At 41.9% G+C, this 20639-nt stretch overlaps 2 protein-coding genes across 6 annotated transcripts in view; one reads left to right on the top strand and one right to left on the bottom strand.

The window, feature by feature from the left end:
* Nucleotides 1-593: 593 nt before the first annotated feature.
* Nucleotides 594-20415, bottom strand: agt (angiotensinogen). 5 transcript variants are annotated; one of them, XM_048531699.2, is made up of 6 exons: nt 20191-20415; nt 18610-18700; nt 10937-11717; nt 5402-5654; nt 2101-2248; nt 595-1758 (listed from the first exon to the last, which is right to left on the bottom strand). In XM_048531699.2, exons 2-6 carry the CDS (start codon nt 18679-18681, stop codon nt 1573-1575), a joined length of 1440 nt encoding a protein of 479 aa, XP_048387656.1. In that variant the 5' UTR covers nt 18682-18700; nt 20191-20415; the 3' UTR covers nt 595-1572. The 5 variants fall into 5 exon arrangements, with proteins under 5 accessions (XP_048387655.1, XP_048387656.1, XP_059501519.1 ...); XM_048531698.2 differs by lacking the exons at nt 18610-18700; nt 20191-20415 and adding an exon at nt 13569-13818 and having other exon boundaries at nt 594-1758; XM_059645536.1 differs by lacking the exons at nt 18610-18700; nt 20191-20415 and adding an exon at nt 14393-14414 and having other exon boundaries at nt 598-1758.
* The window catches only part of capn9 (calpain 9), a 77079-nt gene continuing 76363 nt past the window's right edge, over nt 19924-20639 (top strand). Inside the window, exon 1 of the mRNA XM_059645535.1 lies at nt 19924-20316. Within this exon, the coding sequence (XP_059501518.1) occupies nt 20092-20316 (225 nt within the window). The 5' untranslated portion in view covers nt 19924-20091. The remainder of the gene's footprint in view (nt 20317-20639) is intronic.

Here is a 20639-nt window from a genome sequence, read left to right as displayed (position 1 = left end):
ATGTGGACTTCACCAGCTTCAAAATCTCCCCTTCCCCCACTGCATCCCAAAGCCAGCCCAGTTCGTCCCCTCCCACCACTGCACCACACAACCAGCCCAGCTCTTCCCCTCCACCCACTGCATCCCAAAACCAGTCCAGCCTGTCTCTGCTTCCCTAACCTGTTCTTCCTCCCACCCCAAGCCGCACCTCCATCTCCTACCTGCTAACCTCATCCTACCTCCTTGACCTGTCCGTCTTCCCTGGACTGACCTATCCCCTCCCTACCTCCCCACCTATACTCTCCTCCCCACCTATCTTCTTTTCTCTCCATCTTCGGTCCACCTCCCCCTCGCTCCCTATTTATTCCAGAACCCTCACCCCATCCCCCTCTCTGATGAAGGGTCTAGGCCCGAAACATCAGCTTTTGTGCTCCTGAGATGCTGCTGGGCCTGCTGTGTTCATCCAGCCTCACATTTTATTATCCTAACAGCACTTCCTGCTCCCACACCCAACACACTGCAGCACCTCAAGAAGACAGCTTAGCAGTAGCTTTTCGAGACAATTAGTAATGAGAAATAAAGGCTAGTCAAGCCAGTGATGCCCATATCCATTGGAGAAATTTTAGAAGTAAGATCACAGTACAATGTATTCAGCTTCTTGAGCACATTCCAAGATTAATTTAGATCAGAATTGATCTGTGCTTTAACTCCACTTCCTCACTTTGACTCTATCATATTATATCCTTTAGTAACAAAAATCCATCACACTTGCATTTTTAAAATTTTCCATTTATTTACCTCACCTCCCAATTTCAACAGATTTTCATCAATGTTTGTGGAAAAACTGCTCCTTGACATCACCCCCTGAAGGGCTTAGCTCTAATTTTGTGGTCGTAAACCTTCCCGGTTGTTCAGGATTATTTTGAGGTAAATCATCTTCACTTCCCACCACTAACCCCCCCACCCCATCAAAAGACACGATCTGGGTTACAATCCCACAAGTGGATAGAGGAGAAAGATGGATTCAATCTTTCATTCTTCACAACCAGGGCTACTTTCTCCATCACAAATCATGTTTTCCCTTTGGGGTTGAGGTTTGAGGTTGGGGTCCCTGAAGGCTCTGTTAGATCACTCAGCAAAGAATGGTCAGCTTTGGAGAGCACCTTCGCTGGAGGGAGGGTGCAATTGCACCTAACCAATTTTCACGGACAACTTTTGTTATATGAGAAAAATTACAGTTGTAATAGTATAGGTTCCAAGGTAATGAGCGCTGATAAGATTTTTAAAATATTATCAATGTTTGCAATTTTGAGAATACCTTCATAACTTGATTACTTTCTAAGTGGGGGTTATTTATTTATTTATAGATTGCTATGATCTGTTCTGATTCAAAACTAAAACCAATAATGGAAAGTGCTCTTAAAAGGAGGCCACTCAGCTCATCAATTTTTAGCTGCGGTTGCTTCTATCCCTTTTGCAGGAATGTCTACTGCAATCCTATTTTCTCCTAGTACTGGCCTTTCCCAGAAATGTTTAACTAAAATAGGTAAATCTTCCTTTGAGCATTCATAAAAATATTTTAAATTCTGGTTTTCAGTGAAGTTTCTTTACTCTGCCAAGAAGCAGTAGATCATTCAATATTCCATCAAAGACTCGGAAAAAGAAAGGTTTGTCTATCCGAATCTCCGTTGCGATGGTTGTGTTACTGAATGGAACATATCCTGGAGTGGTTGACTTCTCTCCATCTTCCATCACTTCAAAAATAACATGTTGAATTACCTAAAAACAAAACGCAGGAAATTTGGTGAAGGAAGCTTAAAGGTAACTAAGGCACGGATGAGTGTTTTTGCAACCAATGAGTTGAGACAGGGCAAAGTTATAGAGATGTCTTGATAATGGGAGATAACATGGGATCAGAAGCTTATTTCAGGGTCAGGTTAAACCCTGACGACGAAAACAAACTCGTTCAGACCGAGTTTAGTGGCTGGAGAGGGGTTTACCTTATCACGTTGTAGACCAGAATTAGCTTGTCATGTCAGAAGTGACTTCATGCTTGAGTCACTATCAGGAACACTAACAAGAGTGCCATTTGGTTATCTGTTAGTCACACTGCTCCCTTACCTGGTCTGGTATTAGATTTTGTTCATTATTTAATCTAGAGAAATTCGCTCGACCGCTCAACATATCTGGCAGGTTCATCCTTTGGTAAAGTTCCCTCACATCATATGTACTGTTCCATTTGAACTGTGGCAAGACAAGCTTTACAATCCTGTGGGATGATTGCAAGAAGAAAAGAGTGTATCATCCCCATTGCCTAAAAAAAAGACATCATTTTCAAAGAAACTTTCTGGAGGTGATATTGGACATGGTTCAGGATGTAAGATAGTATCTTGTTGGATGTTCTTTATAAGCCTGCTTGATATCAAATTCTACCAACTTCATTTGAATGAAAGATCAGGCCTTTCCTAACACAGGCTGCAAATCTCTCTCTCCATGGATGCTGTCTGACCCACTGTGATCCCCAGCATTTGTTGTTTTCAGTGCAGATTCCAGCATCTGCAGTAATTTCCTCCAAGACTTCAACTTTATTGTACTCTGCCCACCATGTCCAATTTCCTCTATACTTTGTCACAGGAGTTGTCTTTTGTAACTATTTTTAAATAAATGTTGAAATGTTTTGGCAGAAGGATAAAAAGCCATATATTCTTTAGAAAATAACAATGGGAAGAGACTCAAATTTGATCTTGGGTACACATACTTACAGCACGAGAAGTAGCAATACGGTTAATTAAGGCAAAATGTAAATCAAATAATAGGAATCATTTCTGGAAGCACAGAATTGAAAAGCAAAAGTTGTGTTAAATTTCTACCTTGGCAGAATGTTACTTAAAGCGTTATGAATAGTCTGCCTTAATAATAAAAAGGCTATTCGTGCAAATTAGAAGGTACGTTAAAAAATCATTATATTCATAGCAACTAGGAGGTTGTAGCTATCAGGCTAGATTGAACAGATGAGGACTCTTGGATTTTTGGAGCAAGAGATGGCTATTTAGCCCCTTGAACCTGTTTCAGATTCAGTTATATTGAGGCTGACCTGTGACCAAATTGCCTTTTTTCTGATCCCTTAGTACCACTGGCTAACAAATAAATTTATAAACCTCAATCTTAAAATTGACAATTGATATTGTATCTTGTGTCATTTGTGGAATAAAATTCCAAATTTCTACCACCTTTTGACAGCAGAAGTGTTTCCGAACATGACTTCTGGAAGTTCAGTCTCTGATCCCAACCTGGATCCCTTCTGGAATCTGCTCCCTTTCAACATCTTGAAACAGGTTGTTCTAATTGAGCTTTTATAACATACAACCCTTGGAATGCAGATATAAATCTTGTAAATGTATACTGCAATTCAAGGTCAGTACATCCTTCCTTAAGGTGTGTTGTCCAAAACTAATTACAGAACTGGGGTGGTCTAACCAGTCCTCTTATGTAGCCGAAGTACGATTTCTATCCCCTTGTCCTTTTGTTCTCCAGATATAAAGGCAAACATTCCCATAGCGTTTTTGTTTATTCTCTGTATCAGTTCTTTACACTTCATTGATGTGTACCTGGACCCCCAGGTTTCTTTGGACCTCTGCTGTTTCTAGATTTTCATTATTTACAGAGTGTCCTGTTCTTTCCTTTTTAGATCCCAAGTGGGTGACTTAACATTTACCTACATTGAAATGAATTTGCTTTAGTTTTAGAGATGCAAGTCCAAAGCTTCTGGAATCTTCAATCATTGTTGGATGGCCACTCTCGCTCTTATTCTTCTATCCTGACAGGATCCACATTTTTGGCCTGGACTTGTGATGCCAGTCACTTCAGAAATACAAAGTAAAGCTCTGAAATTGAGTTTTTTATCATAGTGCTGGATCGTCAAAGGACGAAAGACAGGCCCACATTTTTTGAATGTATTTTGGTAATTCATTCTCAAACATGCTGACCAGCTTTTCAGTGCATTCATGAATGTGTGTGAATGAGGTAAGAGGGTAAGGAATGAGGCACATTGGTAAAGATTAGGACGGATGATGATGTAAGTGGGTAGGAGGTGGATTGTGACTAAATGGGTATAGGGTATCTGGTGGTTGACTAATTTGAGTAAAGGTGTGTGGTGGATGAGGAATATGCATAAGGGAGTAGGGTGCAGGTGGGTAGGATAGATTGGCAGGGTCATAAATGGGAAGAATGGAAGCTGAATAGGTGGTTCAGGTGATAGTCTCATTAGATCAGAAGAGATTGTCATGTTGGGGGCCAGTCAGGTCAGCTTGGGGACAGTCAGGTGGTGTGATTGAAGTCGGGAAGATTAGGGTAGTATCTTAAGTCGGGCTTGGGGGTTGTTCATCAGGGGGTGTTTAGTTTGAGGTTTTGTGGAGTGGGGTCAGTTATATAGTTTCCCAGGAGGTAGACATGGCCTTAATGTGTCAAACATTTCCTCGGTAACAATCCAGATAGGTGAGTTTGAAATGTTTGAACTTATTTTGAAAGCCTGAAGGAAAAGGGAATTGAACATCAGAATTTCAACCTCTCAGGCAGTTTCCATACAGTCAATGCATCAGAACATCAGCGAGGTCTTAATGCAAAAGTATGATTATACACCACATCTCCAACTATTCAGAGACCAACAGAACTGGGTCATAGAGTCATTTAAGACATAGAAGGAGCTCATTTAGCTTGTCAATTCCATAACCAGATCTGCATGGACCAATCTTTTTATCCCATTCCCATAAACCAGCAAACCTATATCCATCCAATTTCCTTTTGAATTCATTGCTTGTGTCTGCTTCCACCACCCTCATGGGCAGTGAGCTCCAAGTTGTCTATTCGCTTAATTTATTAACATCTCTTTGTAAATATGCTTTCAGTGACACTGCTTACAATTACAGCCTATCTTGGACCTTTACTAAATTGATAAATGTGGCTTTTTATCACATCATCTAAGTTGTAAATGATTACAGTGAATAGTTGAGACCCAACAGAGATTCCTGTAGAACTCCTCTAGTCTCATCCTGCGAATTGTAGTACCTGTCCATTATCCCTGCTCTGTTTCCTGACATTCAGCTAATTTCCTGACTAATTTGGTTTCAGACCTATGAGCTTCAGCATAAGAAAACAGACTCTCATGAGAAACTTTATCAAAAGTTTTCTGAATGTTCACATAACCAATATGCTTAGACACTCTCCAACAAAGAGGCAAATTGCAGAGATAAATACCAAGGTGGAAAAGCACAAATGGGAGAAAGGAACAGAAGGTGGTGCTGATAGGATGAGGTGAATAAGATTTAAAGCATAAACACCAGCGTAGACTGTTTGAGTGAATAGACCTATCTCTGTTGCATTGATTCAATGTGTCAAATAATTAAGTAACTACTTCTATAATTACCCAGATTTAAGTATAATTGAGTTAACATCTAGGGTGGATTCAATGCTCTCCAGCGTATCTGGTTGTACTGGCTGGACAAGTATGATGTATGCTGTTCCAATCAATGGGAGTTTAATCATTGTGTATGTAGGATCAATCTTGTACTGCAACTTGCCACACCAGGTTGTCATAGGGGCATGGACTTTACTCCTCCCATCATTGAAGAAGTCTTGAAATTCTGATCCATGACACTGCGATCTGTTCTTCCACTTGCCTGAGAAGTAAAGGTAATGTTTGCACAGGTTGTGAAAGAAACACTGTATCAACACCATCAATTATCTAGCTTTCCCACAAAATTAGTTGCATCTCTCCAAGATGTAGTTTCTGTCCTCAAAGAGGGCTTATCCCGGACTCTAAGCTAACCTCCCTGTCTGGAAATCTAGATGATTGGAAAGAGGGAAACTCTTGTACTTCAAAGTCATCTTCTACATCTTGACTCATAAATGTTGGGCAGTAATTGGGAAGGCTGACCTGCTCTCCTCTTCCAGTGGAACTTCTATATCCACCTCAGGGGGATGATGGACCTTGGATTAATGTCAGAGCCAAAAGATATATCATTATAGATTCACAGTCCTGTACAATTAATCAATGTAGGGTGCCAACATTTATCTACCAGATAATTATACACTAGCTAGGACTAAGCTAATATTTACGAGACCATTATTATGGGATGTGGGTGTCATTGGCAAGATCACCAGCATTTGTTGCCCCTTCCTAATTGTCTTTGAATTGAAGGGATTACTCAGCCATTTCAAGTGAAGTTAAAAGTCAGTGGCATTGCTGTGAATCCAAAATAACATATGCACCAGACCAGCTAAGGATGGCAGATATCCTTTGCTAAAGAATGTTAGTAAACCAAATGGTTTTTACAACAATTGTTGTTGGTTCAGTGGTCGCTCTAAGCTTTTTATAGTCCAGGTTTATTAATAGGTTGGATTTAATTTCCACCAGCTGCTAAGGTGGGACTTGAACTCATTTCCCCAGAGCATTTATTTTATTTGTTTATAGCATATGAATGTCACTGGCCTGGCCTGGATTACTGTTCCAGTGACATTACAACTGTGCCACATGTTATGGACCAGACCAGATTCCCTCAAAATATTTTAAGAAGGTAGCGTAGACCCCAACTGTTTCTTATTTTAAAGGCAAATATCATGTGCTGTGTTCCAGTTACAATTCGATTGGTCAAACTACTCGACATTAAGCATAATACAATTTAAACACCATAATTATAATACAACCAAAGAAATAGGAATTTAGAATAACAACTCTATTGGGAATTAACAGAATAATAGACAGAGTAACTATTAATAATTAACTGTTCCAATATAGTAACATCCCATAAACACATTCTTTGGCAAAAAGGCAAATTCAAAAAAATAGATTTGTCTCATAGGTAACCCAGTATCAGAGAGAAACTCCAGCTCCTACCTGTAACCAAGAGAGGGAAAAGATAACTTCTACTTCTTCAAAACCCCAGCAGCTTCTGCCCTGTTGAGGCTCCAACAGTAACTGCTTAAAGCTAAAAAAAACACTAAAATCGAGAAATCCTGGTTTTTGAGAGATGACCATACCCACCCAGGCTGCTTCTATTGTTTGAACTTAAAAAAAAACGACAGGGCCTCCCAAGCTGTTTACTTTATGGGTCTTCACTAGCTAGCTTATCATCTCTGTCTTAAATCCTCTCTTTTAAAAAAGGACAAAATAACCTCTTAAAGCCACAGCATCGTCACACACTGCCTTCCTATAATTGCTTGATGTTTGTAATCTCTGCCTTTACTTATAATAACTAGGATCCCTTATATATTGTTAACTGTTTTGTTAACATCTTAAAAGATTTTTGAACAAACATCCTAATCCCAGGTATCTGTGTTCATGTGCCCCTGTAAAATAGCAATCATTTAGCTTGCATTGTAACTTTTCATTCCTCAATGTTTCTGACGTTCCAAGTTTTGCAACATTTGCAAATTTCAACACTATAGTCTATACCCCCAAAGTCCAAGTCATTAAGGATTATCAAAAACGGGAGTCATTCTAGTACTGAACCCTGGAGAGCTTCCATCCAAGTACAACATGTACCACAATTCTGGGTGGGATGGAGAAGAGGAGTCTATTCCTTAACCTATTTTGTAGCAATTTTACCACTTTCCCTTTTTTCTCACTGCATTAGAGTATAGAAAACAGGCTTCTCAATCCTGTTCCACCATTCAGTGAGATCACGGTTATGGGTATAGTTTTAACTCCCTTTTCTGCCTTTCCATAGAACCTTTAGCTCCCATAGAGTTCAGAAATCTGTCAAGCTCAGCCTTAAATGTAGTCTGAGATCCTTCATCCACAGCTGTCTTGGGTAGCAAGTTCCAAAGCTTCATGACTCTTTGAAAAGAAGAAATTCCTCCTCATTGCTGTCTTAAGAGGGGGTGGGGGGAGGGGAAAGTTATTTTGAAACCTAGCCCCGTAGTTATGAATCTTCCCAACATTTATCCTGCCAAGGCCCGTCAGAATCTTATTTGTTTCAATTACTTCATTTTTCACTCTAAATTCCAATGAGAGTAGGCTCAGTTTGCTTAACCTTTCCTCATATTAACAAAAAAAACCTTAGGGCTTTGCATTAACCTCAGTTTCTACACTACAAGACTACATAAGAAAGGAGGAGGAGTAGGTTGGAAGAGGTGGTGGTATAGCAGCACTGATGCTGGACTATTAATCCAGAGGCCCAGGCTCATGCTCAGAGGCAGAGCATCATGGGATTTGGACATTGCTGGCTAGGCCAACATTTATTGCCCATTTTTAGTTGCCCAGAGGGGCACTTAAGAGTCAATTGTATTGCTTCGGTTCTGGAGTCAAATGTATGCCAGGATGGCTGTTGCCTTCCCTAAAAAGTATTAGATAGATTTTTCTGACAATTAACAATCGTTACATGCCAACATTGGACGATCTATTTGTTCCAGTTTTTTTAAAATTAAATTCAAATATCACTATCTACGATGGTGGGGTTTGAATCCATGTCCCCAGAGCACTGGCCTAGGGGTTTGGATTACTAGTCCAGTGACATTACCACTACATCCACCACCTCCCCAGAAGAGATTTTGACCAGGTGATCATGAAGAAATGACAGTATAGTTCCAAGTCAAGAGGATGTGTGGTCTGGAATAGAACCTACAGGTGGTAGTCTTCACAGGCATTTGCAGATCTTATCCCTCTATATTGGAAAGTTCATGGATTTAGAAGGTGTTCTTACAGGAGTCTAGGTCAGTTGCTGCAGTGGATCTTATTTATGGTACACACTGCTGCCTCAGTGGTGAAAGGGAGTAAATGTTGAAGGTGTTTGATGGGGTGCCATTCAAGCATACTGCTTTGTCTGGATGGCTTTGCACTTCTAGAGTGTTGTTTGACACAGTGTGACTCTCCATAGTGTGATGGCCAATGAAGTCTCCTGCCTGCAACAAGACAGGTCTGAAGAAGCATCTGCACATGTACCAATGATAACAACACATTCCGTATGCAGTGGTGTCAACGTCAACACGCACTCCACTGGTGAGTGGGCCAGGGAGGGGCAGCAGAGCCTAGGATTCCAGCAGGAGTGGGATAAAGGCCAGGAGTGGAAGCAGAAGGGTGAGTACACCCTGCAGCAGGGGGCAAGAGAGGCCTGCACTGGGTGCTAGCCTCCTTTTTGCCGGGGAGTGACAAGAAGACATGGGCGGATAGTTGGGAGGCCACAGGAGGAGGTGGAGAGAGAAGGAAGCCACGAGGAGAAAATGAAATGAACTCTTCGTATACGATGGTGTAGCTGCTACATTTTACACACAGGGAGTCGCTTCTTGTCACGTTTCTTACTGCTCTTTGTGTCACCTTGAGGCAATATTTATATATTCTTAGCCTTTTAGAAATGCACTCAATCAGACATGTGGAAAGTGTTCTATCACACTTCTGACTGGTGCCTAGTGGATTTTGGACAGGCTTTGAGGTGTTAATAAGTAAGTTATTCACTACAGAATTGACTTACTCTGATCTGCTGTTATCGTATTTATGACTGATCCAGTTAAGTTTTTGGTCAGTGATAATTCCCAGGTTCTTGAGGTTGGGAGATTCAACAATAATACTGTTGAATGTCAAGGAGAGATGATAATTGCCTGGCACTTGTATGGCACAAATATTACTTGCCACTTATCAGTTCAAGTTTTGATTTTGTCCAGATCTTGCTGCATATGGACAGACACAGTTTTGGTACGTGAGGAGTCATGAAATTCTGCCCTTATGGTGGAGGGATGGCCATTGATCAAGTGCGTGAAGATAGATGGGCCAAAATGAGCATTGTTAATGCTACTAATAATTGCGAGTAAATTGGTGGGGTGTTAACCAGCAGAGTTGGCTTCATCCTGCTTTTTATGGATAGGAAAATGTTCGGCAATTTTCCACATTGTAGGTTAAATGCGAGTGTTCTAGCAGCACTGAAACAGCTTGCTAGGAGTGTGGCAAGTTCTAGAGCATATCTTCAGAAATGTTGTTGGGGTCTGGATGGCTTTGGACTTCTAGAGTGTTGTTTGAAACAGCGTGACTCCCCATAATGCAGTGTGATGGCCAACAAAATCTCCTGGCTTCAGGAGAATATGTCTTTGACATATTCAATGCTTCCAGTTGCTTTTGCTATCACAAGAATTAAATGATTCTGTATGGTTTCATATATCATTTTCAGTCATTTTATATTAGGCTCTTTCTAAAATTTATATTTTGTGATAAGCACATTTTCAGCTTTCTTAACAAAGTTGCACTAGCTTTCATGGAATTGCAGGCCCTTCCAGACAACTAACCAGGTGCCAGTGTCCAGCTAGCCTTCTTGCAGAGATAAAATGGTTTAGATGAGCAGCCTGCCTTGCCAACGCATGATCCAGGAATGCTGATCACCAAAGCACCCGCGGTCCACAAGTCCAAGGTGGTCACGCAAGTTCTCAGCAGTGATCTCCCCAGAGACAGAGTGGTCAGGCAGGCATACAGATGGAAGGGGTCCATCAGCATTACACCTGATCTCTTGAACACACAAGTATAATTAAGGAGCCCTTTTGAATCCAAAACTTTAAATAAAGTACATTCTACGGCACTGCCTGATTGTGTTGTTCTGTGGCAGATTTTACATTGGTAATAAAAAAATAAGTTGAATGTAAACTTGGCACAAAAAGGCACTTCTCAAAACTGATGTGATTCATGCCTGCAGCTGAATTCTGGGCCTCAATTAGGTCAACCATTAGGATTGTAAGCCCGAAGGAACACAAGCCTATTCCATGCGTTATGTCTGTATAATTTAATGTTTTAAGTCCCTGTCTCATATTGGTGAGTCTCACAACATAAAACCATCCAAGGTCAACCCACCTGACCCAACACCAGGAATGTAGAGCTTCCTCAGTTTCCTCCTAAGATTGGTATTTGTTGGGAATATGGAGATGATGTCTCATAAGCCATTTCCCTCCTTTGATCTCTTTTGCTCATTAATGTGGCTCTTACCTTTAAAGTGAATGTAACTGGCCAACACCAGGTTTGTGCTTGGGCTCAGGCCATTCACCAGGCGATTGACCCTGCCAGCAGTTGCATTGCGGATGAATGTGTTGATCATCTCTTCGGCCATGTGGGGCTGGCTGGTGTTGGCTGCTTTCAGTTGCACACTGGGGTAGAACCATCGGAGTTCCCACAGGAAGGCTTGACGGAGTTGCAGGCCCTTCCTGACAACAATCCAGGTGCCAGTTTCCAGCAAGCCTTCATGCCGAGATAAGATGTCTTGGTTAACCAGCCTGCCTTGCCAACGCATGATCCAGGAATGCTGATCACCAATGCACCCACAATCCACGAGTCCCAGGTGGTGACGGAAGTTCTGAGCAGTGATCCCCCCAGCACCCAGAGACAGAGTGGCCAGACTCTCATACAGATGGAAGGGGGCCATCAGTGTTACCCCTGAACCCTCCAGCGGACTCAGCTTAGCAAACCAGATTTTGCCCATTTTCTCCTGGACAATGAGTAAGGAGAAACTTTTGCTACGGCTGGGCTTCCATTGCACCTCATCCTCCCACCTCTGTCCAGACCTATTGATGGGACTCGCAATATCAAACCCACTCGGGTCAGAAAGGAAGCTGTTGTTTCGGTCTATTTCTTCCTGGACCTCAGTTTGATTGCAGGAAAACAAATTGAAAGGATGAATATAGGGCCGATTTGTTGTTCCCCATTGCAGGAGGGCTCCTATCCAGAGCAGGGAGAAGATCCACTTCATGCTCAACCACTTTTCAACCCAATGCTGGAATAAGACAAGGAAAATGACCATCAGTTAACAGACTAACTCACTATCTTGTATTTACAGTCACTTCTTTAATCTAGTAAAACTTCTCAAAGTTTTTAATAGGAGCACTGAGAAACAAAACTCAACACAGAGCCATGTACAGAGATATTAGGACCATGATCTAGGGCTGGGTCAATGAGATTCATAGACCATTTTAAATCAGAGATGATCTCATTGAAACATATATGACAGGCTTGACAGGGTGGGTATTGAGAGGATGTCTCTCCTCCAGGGGGTTTCTAGATCAAAAGCCAAAGTTTTCAATTAAACAGTCTCCCATTTAAGATAGAGATGAGAGTGAATTTCTTCTATAAAAGGGTTAGTTTTTAGTGTAGGGGGTTCTCTTCTCCAGGGCGGAATGGAGATTGCATGTTCTCTCTCATTTGTACTACCACTGGATGGATCTACAAGGTCCGTGTGCAGCAGCAATTTGCAGAACTGGAGGTTGATGCATCCATATACCAGTCGCAGTGTGTGGACTCTCTAAATGGCTGATCAGCTTCGAGGAAACGTTAGTCGCTGAGTATATTCAGGGCTGAGGTAGACATACTTTCAATGGTCTGACAAGGAAGACCCAAAGGATCTGAGGGACAGGCAGGAAAGTATAGATGAGGCCACAATCAGATCAGCTGTGATCCTATCAACTGGCATAGCAGTCTCAAAGGACCAAATGGCCTTGTTCTGCTCCTTTTTGCTTTTATGAAGAAAGTGAGGTGGAGAGGTTTGGTGGGGGCAGAAGTGAAGAGTGGACAGAGGCAGCTGAAGGCCTGACCACTAATGGCACAGGCATGGAAATTGGGATGGGCAATATATTAGATTTAGAAGAAAATATTCTCAGAGTGTTCTAGGGTTGAAAGTGATAACAGAGATAAAGAAGGGATGAGGCCATGTTGGTATTTGGACAGGAGGATGAGTATTTTAAAATCAAGTATACATGTACACAGCCCTCAGTCCGTATGTACACAGCCCTCACTCCCCATGTACACAGCCTACAATTCCACATACACAGCTCTCAGTGCCCACATCCCACATACACAACTCTCATTTCCACATACAGAGCTCTCAGTCCCCACATATACAGCTTTCAGTCCCCACATACGCGGCCCTCAGTCCCCACATACACGGCCCTCAGTCCTCACGTACACGGCCCTCAGTCCCCACGTACGCGGCCCTCAGTTCCCATGTACGCGGCCCTCAGTCCCCACATATAAAGCTCTCAAATCCCATGTTACTCAGTTCTCACGTACACACAAAGCCATTTGCTGTCAGTACATCATTACATCACTGCCCCTCCAATGCAATAATTTTGAAAGCTATAAAATATGATGGATATTTCTGAATGAACCAGCACAAAAGAAGACCAGCAAGTCCACACTGTCTGTTCCAGACTTTTAGTACAGCTGTTCCATTTGCCCAATTACTTGCCATTTCCTCATACCCATGAAAATGTTTTCCCTTCAAGTAGATCCCTTTCAGAAGCTATGACCGCAACTGTTACCTTTCCTAACAATTCTCTCTATTAAAAAATGTTTCCACATGCCATCTCTGAATCTTTTGCCAAATCACCTTTAACTTGTGGCCCCTGACTATCAAGTCTTCCACTGTTTCTACTGGGAAGTGTTTGTCCTTGTCTACCTTTGAATGATAACTAACAAAGCACCTCCATTAACACAGAAAACACTTCACATAGGTGTGAAATCACACTGTCCCTACTGGAACATATTCATTTGTCTGATGAAAATGGTACCTCATGATGACATATCTCATGGTTGACTGTGAACATCACCAATCTCAAACCTAATTACTTACCTGAATGGTGAAACTCCAGATTCCAACCTTCCAGGGAAAACCTGGACAACCCTCAAAGTGTATGAGCATGATCAGGGAATGTATGGCCACTGGAACATGAGGAACATCTGAAGTTTCAACTGTGGCGATCAGATAAATCATTGCCCACGAACTGAACCTCTGCAAGATACCTAGACTTGGCAGTGTCACAATCAATCACGTTATTAGCTTCAGCATTAGCTGAAGCCGATTGTTAACCTTGATATCAAATTATAACTGTTTTCCTTAGGCATAAGAAAAATGTGATCTATCAAAGTTACTCACACTTCTGAAACATAATTTTCATATCAGAAGGCTGTTATTATATCATTGCACTCTGTTGGAGAAGTTGCACAAACTGTTTAACAGACTGAGAATCCACCGTGTCAGTGCTCCATCTGTGCATGTGACCACCAAAAGCTCAGTTGATGAGGGTCAGAGAGTTAATCCTCCAGACAGTGGAGGGTTTTTCCAGGCTCCTGAAACCCATATAGTGAGAGACAGGGTCATCCATATCCAGTGAGTGTCAACCCACAATTCAGGGATGAGTTCAGTCAGAGGTGGGATTACTTGTACTGAACAACAGGCCTACTCCTCTTGTATTAGATAGACTGTAATTTGTAACAGTCACGTTTGACCAGTGCCTGGATTTGCCTCTATCGTAGCTTGAACTTGTCCATATCCCCAATGTATGATCAAAAATCAGCCAAAACAGAAATCTCATTTAATAAAAACAATGCGTCCATCGTAAATAGAGCCTCTGACTTTGAAGAACTACACCTGTGAACTCATTATGTTTCACTTACAGATTCACTTACCTTTTCTGAAATAGTGCGCTTTGATTTGACCAGTCCAGATTCATCCCTTATAAAATGCTGGTATTTTTTCTCTTCTCAGTTAAATATTAACTAGTAAGCTGTCCATGTTAAACAATACCATTTGATAAAATTCCCAATTGGCTCCAAGATGCCAGGATAGTTTGTGAGGGTCATCCTGTTAACCATATCCACTCCTGAAATGATCATTTATTTTCTCTAAGAAAGAAAGAATTATATCATTTATATAACACCTTACCCAACCCCAGGCTGTTCCAAAGTACCTCTGAGATAGACAGTATTTTCATCGTAAGAGAATCAGGGTTATGGGGAAAGACAGGAAAGTGAAGTTGAGGATTATCAGATTAGCCATGTTCTCAGTGAATAGCAGAGAAGATTCGATAGGCTGAATGGTCTACTTCTGCTGCTATGTTTTATGGTCTTATGGACTTTACAGCCAATGAAGTGTTTATATGGTCATTCAGGATGGAAACATACCCTCCAGTCCAATTAGCCCATGCTGACCAGAATCCCAAACTAAACTTGACCCACCTGACTGCACCTGACCCATATTTCTCCAAACATTTCTTATTCACGTACTTATCCAAATGTCTTTTAAATACTTCAACGTCCACCATTTCATCTGGAAGTTCATTCCACACAAGAACCAATCTATGGTTAAAAAAATTATCTCTCATGTCTTTTTTAAATCTTTCTCCTCTGACCTTAAAAAAAGTCCCCAGTCTTGAAATCCCTAACTCTAGGGAAAAGACACCTGCCATTCACCTTATCTCTACCCCTCATGATTTTGAGCTGCCAGAGGAAGTGCAGGAGGCTGCTACAATTACAACATTTAAAATGCATCTGGATTGGAGGGATATGGGCCAAATACTGGCAAATCAGACTGGATAAATTTAGGATATCTGGTCAGCATGGACGCGTTGGATGGAAGGGTCTGTTTCCTTGCTCTATGACTCTATAAGGTCATCCCTCAACCTCCTAGGCTCCAGTGAAAAAGTCTCAGCCTATCCAGCCTCTCCTTATAACTCAAATCCTCCATTCTCAGTAACATCCTGGTAAATCTCTTCTGAACCCTCTCCAGCTTAATAATATCCTTCCTGTAAAAGGGCAACCAGAACTAGACACAGTCTCCCAGAAGAGGCCTCACCAATGTCTTGTACAACCTCAACATAAATTTCTAACTCATGTACTCAAAAGTTCTGAGCAATGAAGGCAAGTGTGCTAAATGCCTTCTTAACCACCTTATCTATATGTGATGTAAACATCAAACAATTATATACCTGAACACCTGGGTCTCTCTGTTTTACAACACCACCCAATGCCCTACTTTTAATTATATAAGTTCTATTTTGTTTGTTTTTCGCCAAAAACCTCACATTTATCCAAATTAAACTCCATTTGCTGCTCTTAGCCCATTGAACCAATTGATCAAGATCTCTTTGTAATCTTAGATAACCTTCTTCACTATCTACTAAACCACCAATTTTGGTGTCATCTGCAAACTTACTAGTCATGTCTTCTATAATCTGTATTTCTCTAAGTCTCATCACTCTTTAGGAGTTGCAGCATTGAATTTGCACAGAAAATTCCCAAAACCAGCAATAAGATGTGATTGGACAGTCTGTATTTTTGTGATGTTGGTTGAAGGATAAATACTGGCCAAGGAATTAGACAGAACTTCCGAGGTAACAAGGTGTAGAGCTGGATGAACACAGTAGGCCAAGCAGCATCAGAGGAGCAGGAAGGTTGAAATTTCAGGCCTAGACACTTATTCAGAAAATTTTCTCCAGCATCTGCAGTTCCTACTATCTCTGAAACAATTTTAACCCCACTGCAAAGCCTCTTCTAAGGATGCCTACACTGAAGAAGTTACCCTCCTCCTTCCAGAAAAACCTCAGTCAATTTTCTGAAGCAGGGTCTAGGCCTGAAACATCAGCTTTCCTGCTCCTCTGATGCTGCTTGGCCTGCTGTGTTCATCCAGCTCTCTGCCTTGTTATCTCAGATTCTCCAGCATCTGCAGTTCCTATTATCCCTGAGAGAGAACTTCCATTCTGTCTTTCAGAGTAATGCCACAGGGTAACGAGAAGGCAGAAGAGTATCAGTTCAGTGTCTCATTGGAAAACCTGGAGGTAAGGCACAAATTCTGGCTAGAACTTGGGTTCGATTCCAGCTCAGGCAACTGCCTGTGTGGAGTTTGCACATTCTCCCCGTGTCTGTGTAGGTTTCCTCTGGGTGCTCCGGTTTCCTCCCACAGTCCAATGATGTGCAGGTTAGGTGGATTGGCCATGCTAAATTGCCCGTAGTGTTCAGGGGTGTGTGGGTTATAGGGGGATGGGTCTGGGTGGGATGCTCCAAGGGCGGTGTGGACTTGTTGGGCTGAAGGGCCTGTTTCCACACTGTAGGGAATACAATCTAATCTAATTTCATTAATGAAAATGAACTTTAATGGTTTCATGTTAGTTTTTTTTATATTGCTGATGTTAGTCAGTTTGCGTCAGTTACACTTTGCATTCTAATTTTGAAGTGGCAGATGTCTCCCCCTGCTGGTCATCAATGGTAGGAAGGGTCTGGGAGAGAAAAAGACTTTGGGTGCACAGAACACAGATAGTGAAACCGTCACTGTTCACAAACTAATTCCGGTTGGGCCTCACTTTGGGGCTATGAAGTTTAGCCGGTCATATTTACCTAAGTCAGAATAGTGAGTGGCTTGGATGGGAACCTGCAGGTGGTGGTCTTCCCATTTATTTGCTATCCTTGACCTTCTAGGTGGTAGTGGTCATGGGTTTGGAAAGCTCAGTCTAAGGACCTTTGGCGAATTTCCACTGTTTAATTTGTAGATGGTACACATTGTTGCAGCTGACCTTTAGAGGTGGACCGAGTTGATGGTGCTGATCAAGTGGACTGCTTTGTCCTGAATGATGTTGAGTATTTCATCACACTGTTGACTTTTGCATTACAGATGATGGACAGGCTTCAGAGAGTCAGGAGATGACTTACCTGCTTCCTACGATCTGACCTGTTCTTGTAGCCATTATATTTATGTTGTGGTTAATAGTAACCCTCAGGTCATTGGAAGTATGGAATTCAGCAATGGCAATACAATTGAATGTCAAGAGGATGATGATATATTCTCTGTTGTTAGAGATGGTACCACCCTTCCAGGCAGTAGATTCCAGATTCCCACCATCTTCTGGCACTTGCTTTACATGAATGTAAATTAGCACTAAGTCAGCACAAACCTGGATATTTTCCAAACCTTTCTGCACTTAGACATGGACTGCTTCAGTAACTGATGACTGGAAGAGTTTGAAATAAATGGGCTGCTGAGTGAGGTATCAAAATAGATGGATAAAATGGATAAGAAGGCATATGATATATTTGCCTTTATTAGCCAATGCATTCAGTTTAAGAGCAGGAAGGTTACATTGGAGCTGTATAAAAAAATTGTTTAGATCACAGCCACAGTATTGTGTGCAGTTCTGGAATCCACATTATAGGAGGGATATGATAGCCTTGAAGAGGGTATAAAGGAGATTTATCAGGATGTTACCTGGATTGGAGAGTTTCAGTTATGAAGAGAGATCAGATAGACTGCAATTGTTTTCCTTAGAGCATAAGAGATTGACAGGGGACATGTTTGAATTGTATAAAATGATGAGGGACATAGATGGGTAAAACTGGAAGAAAATTTTTCCATTGATAGGGGTATCAATTAATGGTGACATGGATTTAAGGTTAAGGGCAGAAGGTTTAGATGAGATGGGAGGGAAAGAATTTTCACCTAAAGGGTGGTGGGAATCTGAAATTCATTATCTGCAAAGGTTGTACAGGTGGAAATCCACATAGCATTTAAGTAGTATTCATATGTGCAAACTTCAATGCCAAGGTAAACAAGGGCTATGGGCAAGTGCTATAAAATAAGATTCGAATAGTTAGGTTCTGTGTTCATCCTGATGTGTTCATCCAGCTCTACACTTCGTTGTCTTGGAATAGTTAGGTTGCTGTTTTTGACCAATATGGATGCAATGGGCTTGTGGGCCTTTTTCTGTACAGTAAGTCTCTACGACTCTCATAAAACAACATTCAAGTAGATATTGAAGACTTTGGCAATGATGAAGTGATATTCTTGACTTCCCAAGGATTTTGCTACAGCCTCACTGCAAAATGTAACTTTCTCATGCACTTACTGTGAAGCAATGCCTCAGCTCAACAACTAGGATCACAGGCAAGAAGGTCAGTTTTTTTCTCTTTTCTGTCATTGGGTGTTCACTAGAGATCCTACAGATGGAAAGGAATGAAATTAATGAATAGTTTCAGGATGTTCAGGACAAAGCAGTTTCACAGAAACAGCAGCAATTCTTTCAGGTCTCTTGCATTACTAGGCACTCCCAAATCTGAGGGGCCGTAGCAAGTTGTTCTGCATGGCCTGGTTGAGCAAGTTTTTATTTCCCAATGGCACAACATTCTGTGAGTAAGATATAATCAAAGGCCCTCCCTATTATAACCTGCCTGTGAATCATTCTGGATGTGCAGTATTCCTGTGAAGCCTTGTTGTAAGATAACAGCATTTGCAGGGAATGCAGTCACATCAAATTCTCATGTGTCCAAGGCTGGAGGCTAACAGACCTGTTTAAATCAGACAAATATGACTGCTGAAAGTATGTGGATAAAAAGTTTCATTTGAACACTAAAGGCATTCATATGCTACTGTCCAATCACAGAATTTGCAGACCATTCACATACACATAGTTAGGATGTAGGTCTAAAATAAAATAAAGAACTGCAGATGCTGGAAATCTGAAACAAAAATAGAATTTACTGTAGAAACACATGAGGTCTGGCAGCATCTATGAAGATAAAGCAGAGTTAACGTTTCAGGTCCAGTGATCATTCTTGCCTCTGAGTTAGTAGCTCTGGGTTCAGGACTTGGTGGCCGAGGAAGCTGAGTTCATAATATAGCCAAACAAGTCATACATTAACATGCAAATCCTTCCAACATTATGATAATGGTGGGTGTTAAGACCAGGAGAGATTCCTTGTCAGTCAGGAGATGGTACCCTCAACCATCACAATCCCCAGTCTGAAACATGCATGCGAAAGATTTGAGCCAGAATTGGTAGCACACAGATATCCCAGAGGCTTGTATGACTGGAGGAGATTGCGGTGGGATGGGACCGGCCATGGGAAGAAATTGAAGAAAAGGATGGGAAATTTAATGTTGAGGTATTCTCAGACTGGGAACCAGTGAAGGCCAAGGGGTGATGATGGGCTAACAGGATTTGGTGCAAGCTAATAGGCTGCTGGGGATAAAACACAGGATGCTGGCCAGGTGAGTGTTGGAATAGTTGAGTCCAAATATAAGGAAGGCTTGAACAATCAATGCAGACCCGAGGTTGGATGAGCTGCATAAATTCCTGGGGGTGTCAGACTGGTCTAAATGGGAGTTACTGAAATATTTGATGAGGGTGTGTCAGTTTTAGAGTTGGCAGTGACAATAGAAGTGAGAGGAGAAGCCCTCTAAGGGTGGAGTTAATGTGCAGAGAGGTGGAATTGTACAGGACATTCCAGAGCAGGTGAAACTTTACACAGACGGGTGAACCAACAACTTGTTCAGAGATTCTCTTCAGCTCCTGCAGTCGTTGCCTCAGCTTTACTTGTGACTGCCAAACATGCCTTATGTGTTCAGCTCGGCGAGTGGGGGCTCCCAGAAAAAGAAGGCAGTGAAAGACCGAGGGACCATCGGGGTGAAGGCAAAAAAAGCCACCTACCAGGAGCTGAAAAATCAGTGCCTAACGCAGGGAGTTTTATATGAGGATCCAGAATTCCCAGCGGACGAGTCTTCCCTGTTTTACAGCGAGAAGCCGGCAGTTAGTTTTGAGTGGAAACGGCCGAAAGTAAGTGCTGGCTCTGTTAGTACACGGGATTTGGGGGTGGGGAGCTTGTGCATACGAGGACTGAAAACTGGTCCTGGGGCTATACAGGGACTTAGAGCTTTGTATATAACAATCTAGGGAGTGATAACAGAAACTGACAGCTAAGCTAATACCCACCCTCCCGCAATACACCTCCTCCCACCCACCCTCCTGCAAAAATTCCATCCCCTATTCACAATTCCTCCGCCTCCGCCGCATCTGCTCCCACGATAAGACATTCCACTCCCGCACATCCCAGATGTCCGGGTTCTTCAAGGACCGCAACTTTCCCCCCACAGTGGTCC

The sequence above is a fragment of the Stegostoma tigrinum genome, chromosome 4 (assembly GCF_030684315.1).
Source record: "Stegostoma tigrinum isolate sSteTig4 chromosome 4, sSteTig4.hap1, whole genome shotgun sequence".
Classification (NCBI taxonomy): Eukaryota; Metazoa; Chordata; class Chondrichthyes; order Orectolobiformes; family Stegostomatidae; genus Stegostoma; species Stegostoma tigrinum.
The sequence above is the reverse complement of the archived record's forward strand: the minus strand, read 5'-3'. Positions and strand labels throughout refer to the sequence as shown.

What these genes read in the sequence shown, in the direction of transcription:
- agt (XM_048531698.2), bottom strand. Translation starts at nt 13,709, where the DNA reads ATGATTTATCTGATCGCCACAGTTGAAACTTCAGATGTTCCTCATGTT. An exon ending in CAGTTACATTCACTTTAAAG is followed by an intron (nt 5,655 to 10,936) that starts GTAAGAGCCACA and finishes TTTACTTCTCAG; the next exon opens with GCAAGTGGAAGAACAGATCG. An exon ending in TCAATTATACTTAAATCTGG is followed by an intron (nt 2,249 to 5,401) that starts GTAATTATAGAA and finishes ATCATCCCACAG; the next exon opens with GATTGTAAAGCTTGTCTTGC.